At 33.3% G+C, this 17,990-nt stretch overlaps 1 protein-coding gene across 6 annotated transcripts in view; it reads left to right on the forward strand.

The window, feature by feature from the left end:
* Positions 1-17,990, forward strand: part of LOC125659449 (filamin-A-like) — a 58,040-nt gene that overhangs the window by 6,951 nt on the left and 33,099 nt on the right. For 5 of the 6 annotated variants that reach the window (XM_048891114.2, XM_056148582.1, XM_056148584.1 and 2 more), the window contains exons 2-17: positions 439-628; positions 1,320-1,385; positions 1,606-1,819; positions 2,000-2,108; positions 2,810-2,997; positions 4,035-4,190; positions 4,835-4,963; positions 5,389-5,518; positions 8,796-8,933; positions 9,296-9,469; positions 10,052-10,198; positions 11,603-11,686; positions 12,007-12,147; positions 16,569-16,736; positions 17,000-17,146; positions 17,838-17,918. In XM_048891114.2, the coding sequence (XP_048747071.2) occupies positions 439-628; positions 1,320-1,385; positions 1,606-1,819; positions 2,000-2,108; positions 2,810-2,997; positions 4,035-4,190; positions 4,835-4,963; positions 5,389-5,518; positions 8,796-8,933; positions 9,296-9,469; positions 10,052-10,198; positions 11,603-11,686; positions 12,007-12,147; positions 16,569-16,736; positions 17,000-17,146; positions 17,838-17,918 (2,262 nt within the window). The remainder of the gene's footprint in view (positions 1-438; positions 629-1,319; positions 1,386-1,605; positions 1,820-1,999; positions 2,109-2,809; positions 2,998-4,034; positions 4,191-4,834; positions 4,964-5,388; positions 5,519-8,795; positions 8,934-9,295; positions 9,470-10,051; positions 10,199-11,602; positions 11,687-12,006; positions 12,148-16,568; positions 16,737-16,999; positions 17,147-17,837; positions 17,919-17,990) is intronic. The other variant, XM_056148583.1, reaches the window with a different exon arrangement.

The following is a 17,990-nucleotide window of genomic DNA, read 5'->3' on the forward strand; positions in this document are numbered from 1 at the left end:
TAGAAGAAATATCATGTTCAAATATAACACTTTTTCAAATATACCCAACTATGGGTACAGTGGCTGGGAGAGGAAGGGGGGTCCTGTCAGTATACAGCTATAGTTTTATTTGGGATTCAGAATTGAACTAATTCGTAATGTATAGAGTCATTAAATAGTTAAATACAAAAGTATTCTGTATTGATAGCGTTCTCTATGACTTGGAACAATGCATTAGGATGATTGGGAGAGAACTCGGACAGGCTTATACAAGTACTGTTGACTAGTCTTCCTCAATATTTTTTATCATACGTTGAATCTCTCTCAATATTCCTCAACTTGTTGAAATGTTATCAAAGAAAAAAACTTGTCTGCACAATTAAGTTTAATGTAAGATTAAATACAGTGGTTGATTCACTCATGGTGGATTAATTTTTTTTTAATCTCCTCCTTTTTTAGGTCCTGAGGATATTGTGAATGGAAACTTGAAACTCATTCTGGGACTGATATGGCACCTGATTCTGCGGTACCAGATTGGAAAGACGAAGTTCCCTACCAAGAAATTGATGATAGCCTGGCTCCAGGCAGTCATCCCAGAGTGCGGAATCGGAAACTTTACCACTGACTGGAATAGTGGAATTGCCCTCCAGTACGTAAAAAAAGCACTACAAATTATCTCCCCTGCATTTGTAACAACAAACAAATTTTCTTCTCTACATTTGTAACAATTAACACACAAATTTTCTCCCCTGCATTTGTAACTATACATCCAAATTCTTTCCCCTGCATTTGTAACAATCAACACTGACACAAATTAATTATTATTATGTTTTTGTAATAACACAATTTATTTTCCTGCATTTGTAACAACACATGCACAATTAAATTATCTCCCAGGCGTTGTAACAACACATCATAATTATTTTTCCCCCTGCACTTGTAACAGCATACGGATTCTCTCCCCTGTAGTGATAGCACCACACAATGTATCTCCCCTGGATTTATAACAATGCACAAATTATCTCCCCTACATTGGTAACTACATACATACAAATTCTCTCCCCTGTATTCATAACTACACATAGATGATCTCTCAGGCATTTGTGAAAGAATAAATTGGTATTTGTATGTTATGTCGACTGGGGTAGGGTAGGGGCTGCACATGGACTCAGAGTATGCATGTCTCACATGTATTATTGCTAAAGTTCTGACCCCAGGTGTACTGGGGGCAGAGATTAGAAGAAGTAGATGAGTGTTGTTATATTTTTGAGGGGTTGTCATTTTTTCATAGTAAATGAAATAGTACTGTATTGATGAGATTCTTTTGGTTTTGTTGACAGTGCCTTGATAGACTACTGCCGACCAGGATTGTACCCCAATTGGAGGCAGATAAGTAGGAGTGATGGGTAGGTGTAAACATGGGGACAGGGTGAGGGTAATGTTTGATGTTGTGGAGAGATGGAATAGGTTTTGGGAGGTTATACCAATGTTTCTGTTCTGGATTAAATGCATGAGTATATTTTTATAATTTAAGAAATGAGGATTTCTCTGGATGAAAAGAAAGAAAATTTGGTAGAATATTTCATAAATGACACTATGCCTTTTCTTAATGTAATATTTTACCAGGCTTAACAATTGTAAAAATGCTATGGAGCTGGCCAAAAGGGAGTTTGACATTCCTCTGGTGGTACGACCTGAGGATCTGTCAAGCCCCGACCTTGACGAGCTGTCTGGCATGACCTACCTCTCCTACTTCATGAAAGTGGACTCTCCCGGTTACCATGCCACCATGTCTATGGTCCGCAAGCTTCTCAAACATGGAAACGTCACAAATTTCACAGTACGTATTGGCTAATCAGAACTAGAAGATCCACTTTGGGAGTTACGTCCCTTTCATCAAACCCTGACTTGTTATATTGATGGGACAGACATGGGTGTTCCTGCATGAATAACTTGAAATAAGTCTTAGTTGTTGTAAATTCTCAACAAATTCAATTTTTAAAAATGTTGTGATTTGCAGACTGACTGGTCAGATGGACGATTGCTCTGTAATCTTTGTGTGTCGCTTGGTGCAAGCGTGTCTGGATGGCCCACATTGACTGGAAATTCGATTGAAAACCAGGGACTAGGTGTGTTTTATTGTTCATAGCATATTGTGATAAATTTTTCATATTAGCTCGGAAGAACTTTTTTTTTAAAAATGAAGATCTTATGGAACATATATGTTACACATTCAATATTCAAATATATGTTAAGGTACTTTTTGCAATCATGCTTCAACATGCAACTTCTGAAATATCAGATCTTTTGTGATGAAGGTAATTTTATTGACCATGTGGGTGGGTACAGGGTGTTTAGGTATATATCATAAAAGTTATGTAAGCAAATTTACTCTTGATCGATTGAATTTTCAATCTCTTGATCACTTGAAGTAATTTAAATTCTGGTTTCCATTATGTACCTATTTCATTAATTTCACTCTTGAAAACTTGAAGTATATATACCCATTGTTTTTACATGAAAGCTGTCAAGTCAAGTGTACATGTACGTTTTATTAACTCTGGGTGGACCTTACCTGGAAAATATCGCTCAACAATTTCTTACACAAGAACTGAGTAGTGACAACATTGAGTAAATCTGTACGTTCGTATAAGATTTCAAATATATGGGTTGGAATGTCGATTTTTGAATTTAGCCAACTTAAAAAAAATTCAATCTCTTAATATATCGTAATTTTTCAGTGGTCCCATTGGAATTATTGAGATAAAGTCACATGTTTTGAGTAACTCCAAATTTGACACTTTATGAAAATAGATCATATAATTTTTAGGAATTCAAGCTGCCCAGAGATTGGGCGTGGAGCCCATTCTAACAGCCAAGGAAATGTGTGACCCCGAAGTAGACCACATTGGCATCATGGCATATGCTGCTTATTTCAACCGATTTAAACCTATCAGGTCACCTGCTGAAAAAGTTGTCATGGATATGCAACCTAAAAACTGCTATATCGGAATCATTGTGAGTGTATACATGTCTTATTCTGATTGCTGTAAGTTTCCTGCACAGGTGTTCCCCAGTCTCGATGTACTCTAGTGTATACATGTCTTATTCTGATTGCTGTAAGTTTCCTGTACAGGTGTTTCCCAGTCTCGATGTACTCTACTGTATCTCTGTTTTAAATAAATTTGTGTTTGTCTATTGAATTCGCAAAAATATTTTTTTAATTTGAAAAATCGGTTTTTAGAAAATGCTTAATGTCTTCAAACAACACAGTAACAATTCACAAAATAATGAATTTTTAGGACCAGAATGGTAATTATGATGCATAGTACTCATTAATAATGCTATGTCATTAACAATTGTTCTGAGTAAGTTCATGCAACCTGTTTATTTGATAAGAAAATAAATGTGCTGTTGTTCTGTCATAAACACTTATTAAGACATCATCACCAGTCTTATCTGTAAGGAAACTTATCTTCTATCACCATTGTGGTTTGCCTAAATGCCCTGTGGTTCTGTCAAATGACCACAAAAGGTTTGTCAGTGAGGCCCTAGATGCTCTATTGTTATAGTCCTGGTTTATAATAAATGTACCCCAGGCTAGTTTCAGTGGAGATGTGTATTGATTGGTACAGATTGACCAATTACTTACTCAAGCAATAAATCACCAAAAATTCAGGGGTCCAGAGAATTTAATAACCAGTGAGGAGACTGGGAAGAACTGTGTTTGTCATGTAAAAAAAAATTCTGGAAAAAAATTGCACTGGATTTTATTAACAAATATGTAGATTGGACTTGACATATTCAGCTCTAATGCATTGATGAGGTTTAACAGGTAAATTTCAACCTCTTTTTAAAATATCTGTTCATAAGTGGTAGAGTAAGTTAACCTGTTACTCATTCATGTAGAATTTATCGATAGTATGTGGACAAATAGGTGAGTATAGTCTTGATGTGTTGTTGGTGTAAGAGAGAGAGAAGTCATTTGGATGCTACATTCTAGATCTACCAGGCATATTTCCTTTGTCATTGTGTATTTATTTGATATTTAACAGTCCACGTTCACTGTGAGGATTGAGGATGATGAAGTCTCGAGCAGCGGTGTCAGTGCTGATCTAAAGGGCCCCGATTCTAACCCTCCGGTCACATTCTCCTGGAGTGGCAGGGTGGGCACGGCTTCATTCACGCCAACGGAAACCGGCATTCACAGGGTAAGGAGCAGGGGGTCACAGAGTATGTGATTATGTGTCACGTGATGTATAATGCCATTGAAAAGTAAGAGAAGTTTGTTGAAATCTGCTTTATTGGGAATTTTATTTATCATATATCCCATCAGTAATGTGAGTTTTGATAATGTTAAATTCAGAGTGTGATCTGATTTTGCAGATCACCACACTGTGGTGATCTGAATCCAGATCATTTCTCTCTGAAACTGATGTCACAATGTGTCAACATACGTACGATTTTGTGGAAACTGTTTGACCGTGTCACAAACCAAACTGATACACAAAAATGATTCTGTTGTACTGTTTGTCTTTTTGCTTAATATTAGGACCTTTTCAAAATTATATTCAGAAAGACATAAGGGGATACATTATAATTTTATTATTACTACAGTAAGTTGATCGGAAGAGTTGGGTCACATATCATTGACAGACTTAGACCATCATCTTCGTTTGATCTAATGATCCACGCCTGTCAACTGGATGTGATCCGACTTTCAGATCAAGTGACTGTAATCATAATAATATATATTTGTTAATTTGTTACCTTTGTGGCTTTAAAATAAAGATTTTGAATTCAGATGTCTGTGGTTGATGGGGAATGACATATATTCTCTGTTTTTACATTCCAGCTTAATGTGTATTGTGAGAACCAGTTAATTGTGGGCTGTCCCATTTCATTCAAAGTTTTGGCTGACAGATCAAAAGTGACATTTTCTTCTATTGATCACTGTGCAGTAGGAATGATTACAGAGCTAAAGGTAAGCTTGTATCTGCACACACAGAAGATAAAATAAATTCACACAAGTAGTAATATAATAAGAAAGATCGCACCAATAAATATGCTCAACTAGTTTCATCCTTCAACATAAAAAATATAATGAATTGCTTGGTTACACATAACTACGATGAGTTAAATGTGATGTCAAAAAGCGCCGATATATTGTAACGTTATACATGTAATGACATCATAATGTAACTTTGATAAAATATTTGAATACATGTTATATATCTCTCTCTTTATGATGAGCACTATGCTCATAAATCATATTTTAAAATCATATCTTTAGCATTTTCTTGTTCTGTACGAAGTTACATAAGACTTTAAGTACTTATTTTAATGCTCTTGGAAATTGAAGTAGATTGGACCATCATTAAATAATTACACGCATTTCTATGGTACCAGGTGAATTCCCAGTATGCTGGGCAAGGTGACGTTCAGGTTGAAGCCCGGGCCCCAGGTGGGAGAGTCCAAAATCTACACACAGTCTATCGCAACGGAGACTACATCATTAATTTTACTCCCTCTGAAGTTGGTATGTATGGGCTTTCATGAAGTAAGAACTTTGTGGTACCTGATTGGTGGAAAAATAACATTTAATTCACTATTCAGTTATTCTTTCACTTATCATACCTCACAAATTTCTTTCTTGTGACTTAATTTAGAATTAGAGCTAATACATATTTGTTGTTCTTCATTAACACATTGGTTTTTTTTTTTTAAAAATGTGCAAAAAAAACTTGGATTATGTAGCAAACACAACAGTGTCATATAAGTAAATGATATTGAAAAAAGTGCTTTCATCGATGACTGCACCCTCAATAGATTTGATAGTTGTACACAAAACAATTAAGCCTTATTTTTAGAGTAAACACTTTACTGGGTATGCTTGTACATGGGGCATTTGTTTTCAGAGTAAATATTTTACTTGTGATGAAATTCTAGATTCTATGGAAACAAACATTGATCATTGAATACTGAGACAATGTCGTTAGTTTTATATCTTTGCATCTTTAAACCTTCATGTGTCATATTGGAGCAAGCTGCACTCCCTTCATTCTTTGACTGTGTATACATGCTTGTACTGGAGGGGAAAAAACATTTGAATGGGAGCACTTCCTATGGTAAAATGGTTTTGTATTTTGGAATCTTGAATTATATTATCATACCAACCTTCAATGCTCTGAAATTGAAATTTTGCACCGATAGCAATTTGGATGACATTTGCCTTTTTACGTCTGAATTGAAGCATTTTGTTATTAAGGCTGTTTAAAGGCTTAGTTTGAATATATTTTTTGGAAATGGGTAAGTGAGAAAAGGCTGCATGAATTATTGGTAGTGTTACACACTAAAAACCTCTGTTCTACTAATAAATGTCTGCCGCATGCTTGAAAGCTGTTGATTTTCCCATACAATATTTCTACATAAAGATGTCCCAAATTACCCATATTTTCTGAAGCATTACCATTCATATTTAGCATGCAGTATGTTTAAAGAGTTTTATGATGTAAATGATAGAATGATTAGTTTTTAGGATCGCTATCAGATTCTAAACTACACTCTCTACATCTAAGCTATGTCTCGGCTGCATAGTTTATTCTATAACAGTCACTGTGCTACCAAGCACAAAGTTCAACCATTATATCAGGGATATACTGCTGAATGATATCTCACTGAGCTACCAAGCACAAAGTTAAGCCATTACATCAGGGATATACTGCTGAATGATATCTCACTGAGCTACCAAGCACAAAGTTAAGCCATTATATCAGGGATATACTGCTGAATGATATCTCACTGAGCTACCAAGCACAAAGTTAAGCCATTATATCAGGGATATACTGCTGAATGATATCTCACTGAGCTACCAAGCACAAAGTTAAGCCATTATATCAGGGATATACTGCTGAATGATATCTCACTGAGCTACCAAGCACAAAGTTAAGCCATTATATCAGGGATATACTGCTGAATGATATCTCAGAATCTAAAATACCACAGTGCACTCACAACCAGTTCTGGACTATAGACTTTTTGTAGGAGTATACATAACAGGAAATTCAGTTGTTCTTCTTGTTGGAAAACATCAGGGTCCTATCTTAAAGGGACTGATTCACGATTTTTGATAAAAATATTTTTCATTTTTGATGTAAAACATAAGAAATATAACTCATTTAATGTTGACTGCCAAAATTTTGACCTTCTGAATGCAAGAATGAAAGCAGTATTTTAGCCTTAAATATGTGTTATGTAAACAAAGACTCGAGTCTTTTTATGTAAACAAACAAACAAGTGAAATATTGATTTTGTAATATAATGCATCTTAATTTTGCATAGTCAAAAATTTTAACTTTTAGATGACATATTTTACCTTTAAAATGCTTGAAATATGAAGGATATAATAATACTTTGATCGATATCCATTTCTTTTGAAAATTTCGTAAACAATAGCATACCACAATCTTTGTTTACAAAACAAATAATAAACTCTCTAAAATGAGCTTCTGTGAGGATGTATAACCTTAATTTTCATGTGAAATCTTTCAAACACATTAGACAGTAGATTTTGATCATTAAAAGTGAAAAACAAAATTTTGGGTAAAATCGTGAATCAGTCCCTTTAACTCATGCTACAAAGGAGATGGTCCTATTCTAGTGCAAATAAGATGTACTAGTGTCTAGTGTTTGAACTGGTGGAATAGTCATGCATGATTTTCTCTCAGCCAGCAAGCAGATTTCATCTTCTTTAAAGTTCACAACATAGCATAGATAATGTAAACCAACAATTTAACTTAAAGAACATGCAAACATGTAGAAGATCTAGCATACACAATGTACAGTCAAATTTGTCTATTTCAGATGTGTTATGCAAAATGTTGAATAAACTATACACATGTTTTGCCAAAACTTTGAATTCCGTTGTAAAAATGACTCGGTATTTCTGGCATTGTGTAATATGAAGATATATCTGTGTATTAACATAATTAGTCTGGAGTAGACAAGTTTCACTGTAGTGAGGTAACCTTTTATTCAGGATTCAGGTACATTTCATTACATGTATGTGAATGGATGGTACTTAGCAATATAGCAATATACCAATTAAAGATTTAGTATTAAAACAAGAACAAAGTATTTAGAATCCTAATGTAATTCATAAAATTGAAACACACTTGACATGTTGTAAATGATGGCCATGCATGGTGTTAAAATGTGATCGTACTTGATACTCTTAAATTTTGATTTAACCTGAATATAACCGTCTTTAAGAAACCATTAATTAAGCTTTAAGTAATGGAACTCAATTTCCTTATAAGAAATAAGTAAATAAAAACGAAGGGCTAACATTTCACAACCCAGGCAGCAATATTTGAATACATACAAGTACCTGATGCATTGCTGTGTATGTTAAATTACATGTATAAACAATGTAATTATATATATATATATATATATCTGTATCAGAATTTTTAGATGTAACGGGTTTAGCTTTGTATATGTATGTAGGCTTTTGTCTATCAAGTGCTCTGCCATAATTCAGTACAGTTTGTTGGTATTGGTTTGCCTCTTACAATATACATGTATACCATTATTTCAAAACTTTTATAGTTTTTCCATTTCATTTGTAGAAATGTTGTATTATTCTGCCTTAATAGGCATTAGTTTTCACTTTAGATAGAGGTTTTTAAATTTTTTTTAACAGGTTTTTTATGTTCTAATTATTGCAAGAAACAAAGTACAATATATATATATACATGTATAAAGTTATGTATATAAGTAGATGAAATTATATGTGTACCTTTAAACTTTGACAGGTGTCTGGCAGGTGTCTGTACATTATGAAGGGGATCACATCAGTGGGAGTCCATTCAACATTAAAGTATTTGATCCCAATGCTGTACGAGTGTTTGGATTGGAGGGAGGAACGGTGGGAATGGGACTCAACTTCACAGGTATAAATCCATATCAATGACTCTTCACTCTTATTTTTATGATGTCAAATTTATTTATGGGATCTTGATTTTATGGTTGTGAGTGCTTTGCTGTATTTCACAACTCATGGAATTACCACAAAGTATGAAATTTGGGATTGACTGCAAATTAACAACCATAATTGATATTACTGCTCTTAAAGCTTTTTTATGTATTTGTGCATACTGCAGGTGTATTGAGTAAAGCCTTATTTATACAATGTATGGTTCATCGAAATTCTGTACTCGTTCACATCAAATTATAAAACAGAAGTTAGAGAAAGTGGGTCAGGGTGACACAGATAAGAATATGTAGCTGTACTGGTTCATGTTATTGTTTCTAGTGGATACATCAGAGGCAGGAGAGGGAGACTTGAGGGTCACAGTGACCCACGATTACCAACAAGTCCCAGCATACATCACTCACCAGAGGGCAGGATTGTATCGAGCTGACTTCACACCAGAGGGCGCTGGCACTTACAGGGTCAATGTCTTCTACAATGACATTGAAGTCAGGGGTAAATGTTTTTCAATCATCAGAGGTGTATTTTTATACAGTGTCTCCAAATATGTTTTATGGTGTGACAGTTGAGATGAGCGAAGACCCATAATATCTTGCAACACGACTTTATGCCTTTTCATTTAACGCGGGAAATATAATGTGGTCGATGTAAACAGTGCATTGTGACGTCATATTAACTGCGATGTTTGTTTTCTCTTTTTTTCAAACCAATCAGTAACAAAATGTACGAAGGTATGAGAAAGCTTATCGGGAATTTAATAACGTTTAGGTACTTTCCAAACTATTTGTTTTATCTACGGGGTTGTCAATGAAGTATTCCGCAGTGATGGCGACATTTTTTCCGGAAGCATTATGGGTAGTCCCCATCATTTTTCAGCTGATGAAGAACAAATCACTTGAATCATTGGAGCGAGCTCGTCGCTTTGCTCGCTGTTAACCTCTCACTTGCACCAGGGTTAAGCAATTGGTATACATGTAATGAAGTAATGTTAGCACAGTTTGTTTTTCTTTGATTATAAAATTACTGAAATCTTCAAGAGAGTGGTAAAAACTGATGAATGCTTGTGATATTTTAAAGGTTCTCCATACACCCTGGACATTGTGGACTCTGGAAGAGTGACGGTCAGTGGTGATGGACTGAGTCTGGTTCCGGTCAACAGAACCGCTAAATTTGTTGTGGACACACAAGGGTCATCATCTGGCAAGGTCAATGTAGAAATAACAGGTAAGATTTACCCAGGATAAACCAAATAATTGCTGTTGTAGATTTTTTTTCAAAGAAACTCTTTTTTAAAACTATCAATATGTTTAAAACTTCATTTTTTTAATGATTTGATTTTGAGCTCATTTTGATATGCAATGATTTTTATTCTTCCAAGTTTGATTTTTTTGAATTTTAAATATGGCAGTCTGTTTTATTTATTTTCCCTGTGTGGTTCCCCATTCTTAATATGATAAAGTGATCTGCTGCATGTCTTTTGCTTGTGCTTAATGCATGTTCAATGTCAGTTCAGGCTTAGGCAACACAGAGACATGATCAAATTATTGATAGACATGAACTCAAATATGCTTTTATTCCCAATATTGTCATATATTTTCTTTGTTAACATTCTCCCAGCAATGCCTTAAAAGGTTTCCAGCTTTAGTCTAAGATTTGTTTTATTTCTTGGAAGTTGTATGTAGCTTGGAATCAGACCTGCATTTTTGTTCCCTATTTGGACAATGCTTATGCTGCATTCTACTAAAGTCATGTCTTGGTGTGAGCCGAAATATATTATGAAATATTTATAGATGTATTGCTATATGAATAATGTGTAATGTGCATGTTTATCCTTCATTCCTGTCTTTGTGTATATGTGGATGTAGATGGATGCAAGATATTGTGAATGATGATAGTCTATGAATGGTCGTAATGAATGAGGACATATTTAGATTGAATGATATATTTATGGAATATTGAGTATGCAAGTAGCATCTATGTAACTGCAGATTGTGTTTAAAAATATCGTAATGTGTTGGATTAAATAGTTTTGGTGATGCATAAAAGAATGCAGTTATTAATTTTCTTAAAATCTAATATGATAGATTTACTTTTATCTATCAGTAATGTTGCATGTGACAAACAATATTCAATTAAAAAATATTGCTTCGATTTAATCTGTAACTGAATGCGGAATTTAAACCTTAATACCCATCATAGTCCAGATTTAGAGGGTCGCGGTGTGTATTCTCGGTTACTCGCGCTTTTAACTCGATGAGCATGACCCGACTGACCTCTTCAGTTATGCACTCACAACTCTGTACCATTCTCACATTTTGGTTGGTCCATTATTTAGTGCATCAGGTAAGAGATACAGTATTTTTATTTGGAATGTCACTGTATAATTTGTTTATTAAATGTTGATTGGTATGATGGATGGGAAAATTTGTGGGGTCTATGGTTATGGGAAAATGAATCTTTGTTTGGTTTGGGAAATGTGTAAATTATAGCTTTATTTCTTTCTGTTGAATATATGTATATCATGTTTGGGTTTGTTCATTTGTTTTTGGATTCCATTTAGTGTTTCTTGACAATGTATGTTTTAACAGCAGTGCCTAGTTTTATAGAAGGTTGCCTTTTCTATTACAGCTCCTTCAGGGAAAAGTGTTTTGAAAAAAATAGAACCAGTGGGAAAAGGAAAATTCCAGGTGGAATATAATCCCTTGGAGACAGGTTATAAGAAATTTTCTTCATACGTTAAAGTTCTCTTTTTCTACAGGGAAATTTTCGCCCCTGTTTAATTTTATCTTATTTTACCTTCATCTTTAAAGTGCAAAAATTTAAAACTGAGTGGATTAGATTTACTCATTGTTTGAAGCAATGGAGGAAAAAAAACAACCGGTTTTTTATGAATTTACCTGTAAAATGGAGTGAAATTGTTTTTCAGTATGTCTGGGTGAAAATAACATGGGGGCAAAAATTTCTCTTTGAACTTTAGTACATAAATGTATCATTCCTCTAATAGTTAACCTGACAAACCCCTGCTACTGTAGGTGACCATCAAATAATGGTGCATTACTGTGATCAGGTGGTGAAGGGAGCACCATTCTTCTGTAAAGTGTACGATGCTGGGCAAGTCATCGTGTCTCACATGCCGTCTCACACCACGGTCAACCAGCCAGTATCATTCAACAGTAAGTGAACCGCTAATTATATGATAATGTTACTAATTATAGAATAATGTTATTTATTATATGATAATGTTAATAATTATATGATAATGTTACTAATTATTTAATAATGTTACTAATTATATAATAATGTTACTAATTATATAATAATGTTACTAATTATATAATAATGTTACTAATTATATGATAATGTTACTAATTATATGATAATGTTACTAATTATTTAATAATGTTACTAATTATATAATGTTACTAATTATATAATAATGTTACTAATTATATAATAATATTACTAGTTATATAATGTTACTAATTATATAATAATGTTACTAATTGTATAATAATGTTACTAATTATATAATGTTACTAATTATATAATAATGTTACTAATTGTATAATAATGTTACTAGTTATATAATAATGTTGCTAATTATATAATGTTACTAATTATATGATAATGTTAATAATTATATGATAATGTTACTAATTATATAATGTTACTAATTATATAATGTTACTAATTGTATAATAATGTTACTAGTTATATGATAATGTTACTAATTATATAATAATGTTACTAATTATATGATAATGTTACTAATTATATAATGTTACTAATTATATAATAATGTTACTAATTATATGATAATGTTACTAGTTATATATTAATGTTACTAATTGTATAATAATGTTACTAATTATATGATAATGTTACTAATTATATAATAATGTTACTAATTATATGATAATGTTACTAATTATTTAATAATGTTACTAATTGTATAATAATGTTACTAATTATTTAATAATGTTACTAATTGTATAATAATGTTACTAATTATATATTAATGTTATACTCTGAGTATACTATATCAAAATTGTAGTTAGGGTTGACAAATAGTGCACGGCCTGAAGGGGAGTGCTCTACCCATCAGAACCCTGACTACTTATTTTGGTAACATAGAATATGAAAAATGTAACATCATAATTATTATGCTGACTGCATGTCCATAATTTTTCAAAATAGATCAATATTTACGTTTCATTGGAGCAAAGGGCAATCACTCCGAATGCACTTCCAATGTTCAGTGATGCGGATATTTCAAATGCAGTATAAATTAGTTTGTTAATTGTTTGGAGCATAATCATGAAAATGGATGATAAATTATCATTTTTGTGTTAATCTAATATCTGGACAAGTTTTCTTTATATTGTACGTGGTAAGCTTTAGTTGCATCCTTGAGTACAGTAGAGGCTACGATGGCAGAATGGATAGCTAGCGTATTTGCTTAGAAAGTGTGCTGTCCTGAGTTCAATCCCATGAATGAGCACAATAAGCTGAGTTATATGATATGTGAAAAGTAAAACTAGTAGGGTATTGCATATATAGGAAGAAACTAACAGGAAGCATGGTAATTAGATTTATGTATGATGTTAAAGGGACTGCTTCACGATTTTTGATAAAAATAATTTTCCTTTTTGATGGTAAACATTAAAAATATAACTCTTTTAATGTTGGCAGCCAAAATTTTGACTTTCCGAATGCAAGAATAAAAGCAATATTTTAGCCTTAAATCTGTGTTATGTAAACAAAGACTTGAGTCTTTTTATGTATACAAACAAACTAGTGAAATATAAAACATCTTAATTTTGCATAATCTCAAATTTGAACTTCTAGATGATACATTTTGCCCCAAAAGTGCTTGATATGTGAAAGATATAATAAATTTAGATCGATATCCATTTCTTTTAAAAATTTCGTAAACAATAACATACCGCAATCTTTGTTTACAAAACAAATAATAAACTCTCTACAATGAGGTTCTGTGATTAATTTTTATGTGAACTCTTTTAAACACATTAGACAGTATATTTTGATCATTAAAAGTGAAAAAGAAAATTTTTGGGAAAATTGTGAATCAGTCCCTTTAAGTTTATTACATGAACTGAATTATGTAGCTTAACAATATGGAATGTCGGAACTAGACAATTTTGGAATTTTTTAGAAGTAGAAGTTAAGAAAATTGATGCGTCACTTGGGCAACTCAAGTATATAAAGTGATGGCTTGGAGAGACGATTATTTCTGATACAAAAATATTTGAAGATTATTAGCTCTTCTGAGCCGAAGGCTCAAAGAGCTAATCATATGGCCATATGTCTGGCGTGCGGTGTGCGTCAACTTTTTGGAAAAATGGCTATATCTCAAGAATCCCTTGGCCAAGTTTTGTCAAATTTTTTACAGGATATCCTTGGCTCAAGGCCTTTCATTTGTACTAGGGTTGTGACCTTTCCACAAGGGGAGATAATTAGGAAAATACAAACAAAAGTAGTGGTTGCTAAAAAATCTTCTTCTCAAAAACCACTGGGCAAATTATCACCAAACTTATGCATAAGGGTGAGAATAGGTTGTAGATTTAAAAAATTGTTCAAGGCATCATCCTGGGGCAAAGGGTGTGGTCTCAAGGTCACTTCGAAGTTGACCTTCAATTTTGTTTTGTTAAAACTTTGATATTTTGCATAGTATAAGGACTAGAATCATCAAATTTTGTCAGTTGATGCATCTTAGGACCTAAGATCATGTTGCCTCAAAAGTAGGTCATGGTGACCTACTTTTTGAATTTCGCAGGTAATTATTATTAAATGGATTTTGATGCATATCTTGGACACTTTTGAGCCTATGATCATCAAAAGTTGTCAGTTGATGGATCATGGGACCTTGAAGTGCGTCATGTGAAAAGTATGTCACTATGACCTACTTTCTGAATTTGATGGCTAATCATTTATGAATACATTTTAGGTTGTTATTTCAGATACCGAGAGGTTTAGAATCATCAAACCTTGTAAGTTGATGCGTCTAGAAGCCTCAAAACATATATAATAAAAAAAGTAGGTCACAGTGACCTACTTTTTGAATTTTGCAGACATTCAAATTTCACATTTTCAATTTTAGATACACATTTTGGACACTATGAAAGCTAGGATCATCAAACTTTGTCAGTTGATGCATCCTGAGTCTTCACAGTTTGTTGACTAAAATGTAGGTCACTGTGACCTACTTTTGGAATTTGACGGCTATATTTTAATATTTTGAGATACTATTTGACTTACAATTATCAAACTTTGTCAGTTGATGCATGGTGAGTCTTCAGAGTGTGTTGACTAAAAAGTAGGTCACAGTGATCTATTTTTGGATTTTGACGGCTATATTTGAATATTTCAGATACTATTTGACTTACAATCATCAAACTTTGTCAGTTGATGGGTCTTGAGTCTTCAGTGTGTTGACCAAAAAGTAGGTCACTGTGACCTACTTTTGGAATTTTGACGTTTATATCTGAATATTTCAAATACTATTTGACTTCAATTATCAAACTTTGTTAGTTGATGCATCTTGAGTCTTTGGAGTGTGTCGACCAAAAAGTAGGTCACTGTGGCCTTCTTTTGGAATTTGACGGCTATATTTGAATGCTATTTGACTTGACAGTTGATGCATCTTGAGTCTTCAGTGTGTCGACCAAAAGTAGGTCACCATGACCTACTTTTGGACAGTTACATTAAAATTTTCAGGTACTATTTGACTTAACATCATCAAACTTTGTTAATTGATGAATCTTGGTTAGTGAGAATTTTTGCCTGTTCTTCAATGTATCAGAAGAGCGATTCTAGGCCCATGGGCCTCTTGTTTTTTAGAATGTTGCAAGTGAATGCCCTAATACCAAAAACATGAACTATTGGATTAAATTTCTGATGTTTGGTAATGGAGATAAGACCAGAAAAAAAGTGTATTTCCTCTACTGTATGCATATATGTGGATATTTGCTTAATGAGATTTTCTCGAGTCCTTAACCAACCACTATGAAATGCTATGAATAATCCGAATTTATGCATCAACCCCATTTTCTTGACATGTGATGTGCTTATTATCACATACGTTTGTTAGCATGATCAGTACATGCAAACATCGATTTATTAGCTGGTTACTTGTTATAGTGGTGGTGATTGGTAGTGGAAATGCTAGGCTGAACCGATAAATTGAACTTATACATGTACTGAAGGATACCCTCCCCCCTCTACGATTTTGGGTTTGGGCAGAATGGCTTTTCTTGCAAGCTAAGATTTTTCCTAAAATATAATGCCACCTTTTTCTCCGTTTGCTCCCCAACCCTCAACTTTCAAAACTGATGCTAAAATGTGCCTGAACTCACTTATCTGATAGTAACATGTGCTTGTTTGCTAAAAAGTTGCTAAGTTAATGCAGAAAATGTGATCTCATTGGGCATACTAAATATTAAAACTGAGACGGAATCATACTACGAAATTATAGTTCTGATATTCCATATTGATGGTTAATCTGAATTGAAGAGTTACCTCCCTTTAAAAAAGATCTCTTGATAATCATGTGGTTTTTTTTATGCAAATATAGTTGATGCTTCCGAAGCAGGTTCAGGCAACATTGAAATCATGGTCAATAAGGGTCGTATTGCGTGTAATGTTCAGAACCTTGGAAGTTACAAATTCTTGGCCTCCTTTGTTCCCACAAAAGCAGAGAGACACAACGTGGAGATGAAATTTAACAACCTTCCCGTGATTGGTAACTGTGTTTCTATGTTGTATCAGAAAATAAGAGTTTGTTAATGTGTTTTGAAATAGATTTATTAATTTTTTGATGAACAAATTTTAGAATTTTAACATGCATTAAACTGAAATTTGAAATCTGTTAAATGAGTGTTAATGTGTTGTGAAATAGATTTATTAATTATTTTTTTAATGAACAAATTTCAGATTTTTAACATGCCACATTAAACTGAAATCTTGAACATTTGAAATGTGTTAATTGATTTTAATTCTTTGCAGGATCTCCTTGGCAAGTTCAAGTGACAGACCCCAAATCAATCTCGGTTGTTGGCACAGGAATAGACTTCATTCTTGTTAATAGAAAAACAAACTTTGTTGTGAATTGTGGGGAAAATATGTCCGAAAATATTTATGTGTCAATCACAGGTAACCATAGCAATGAGATAGAAAACCACCATCAGTACGCACACCTACCTTTCTCTCATTTCAGTTCTGTAGTCATAGGCAGTGTAATATTGTCTGTCTCTGTGTAATAATGATTTTGTTTTTCACAACTAATTGTATCCACGTCATGTCTTATTTTACTGTATATAAGTATGGAGTATAGTCGGATATATCATTAAATGGCATGTGAAAACGTATGAAAGAGATGAACTTATGTTAAGTAGTCAGTCATACTCAGAATGCAAAGAGAACAGTCGTGTGAGAATACCTGGAGTAAGTGTGGAGTTGTCTCACCTGTTTGACTTGCACATGCACACTCAGCAAAGCATGCAGCAGTTTTTAGTGTATTTAATGTCCTGTTAGAAATATTTTTATCTATAGAAAGATTTTGATGACTCTTTTTCTGCTTATAGAGTTCTAATATTTGATGTAATGCCTACCATTTCCTTTTAGATGTATATCTGCTTTTTGTTGGCTTTTTATATGGTTTTTCCTTGAGAATCCCGTATTAACAGTACTTTTATTTGTGCCTAGATAATTAATGAAATTAACTGTTATATCCTTAGTTTACTTCCTTAATAAAAAATCCCAATCATGACTGTGCACCTTCTGGACTGCCATGTCAGATTTGAAATCAATTGGTCACTTTAAAACATTCTTTTTGTGTACATAGGGCCCAGTGGTCAGTCAGTGCCTTGTGATGTTTCTAGTGGAGAGCAGGGTCAAACCGTGGAATATGTCCCAACAGAAGTCGGTCAGTGGAATCGTTAACAAAACGTTTTAGTGTTTCCTGTATGTGCAGTTTCATTTTTGCAGCTATTTTCGC

This window comes from Ostrea edulis, chromosome 9, assembly GCF_947568905.1.
Source record: "Ostrea edulis chromosome 9, xbOstEdul1.1, whole genome shotgun sequence".
Lineage (NCBI taxonomy): Eukaryota > Metazoa > Mollusca > Bivalvia > Ostreida > Ostreidae > Ostrea > Ostrea edulis.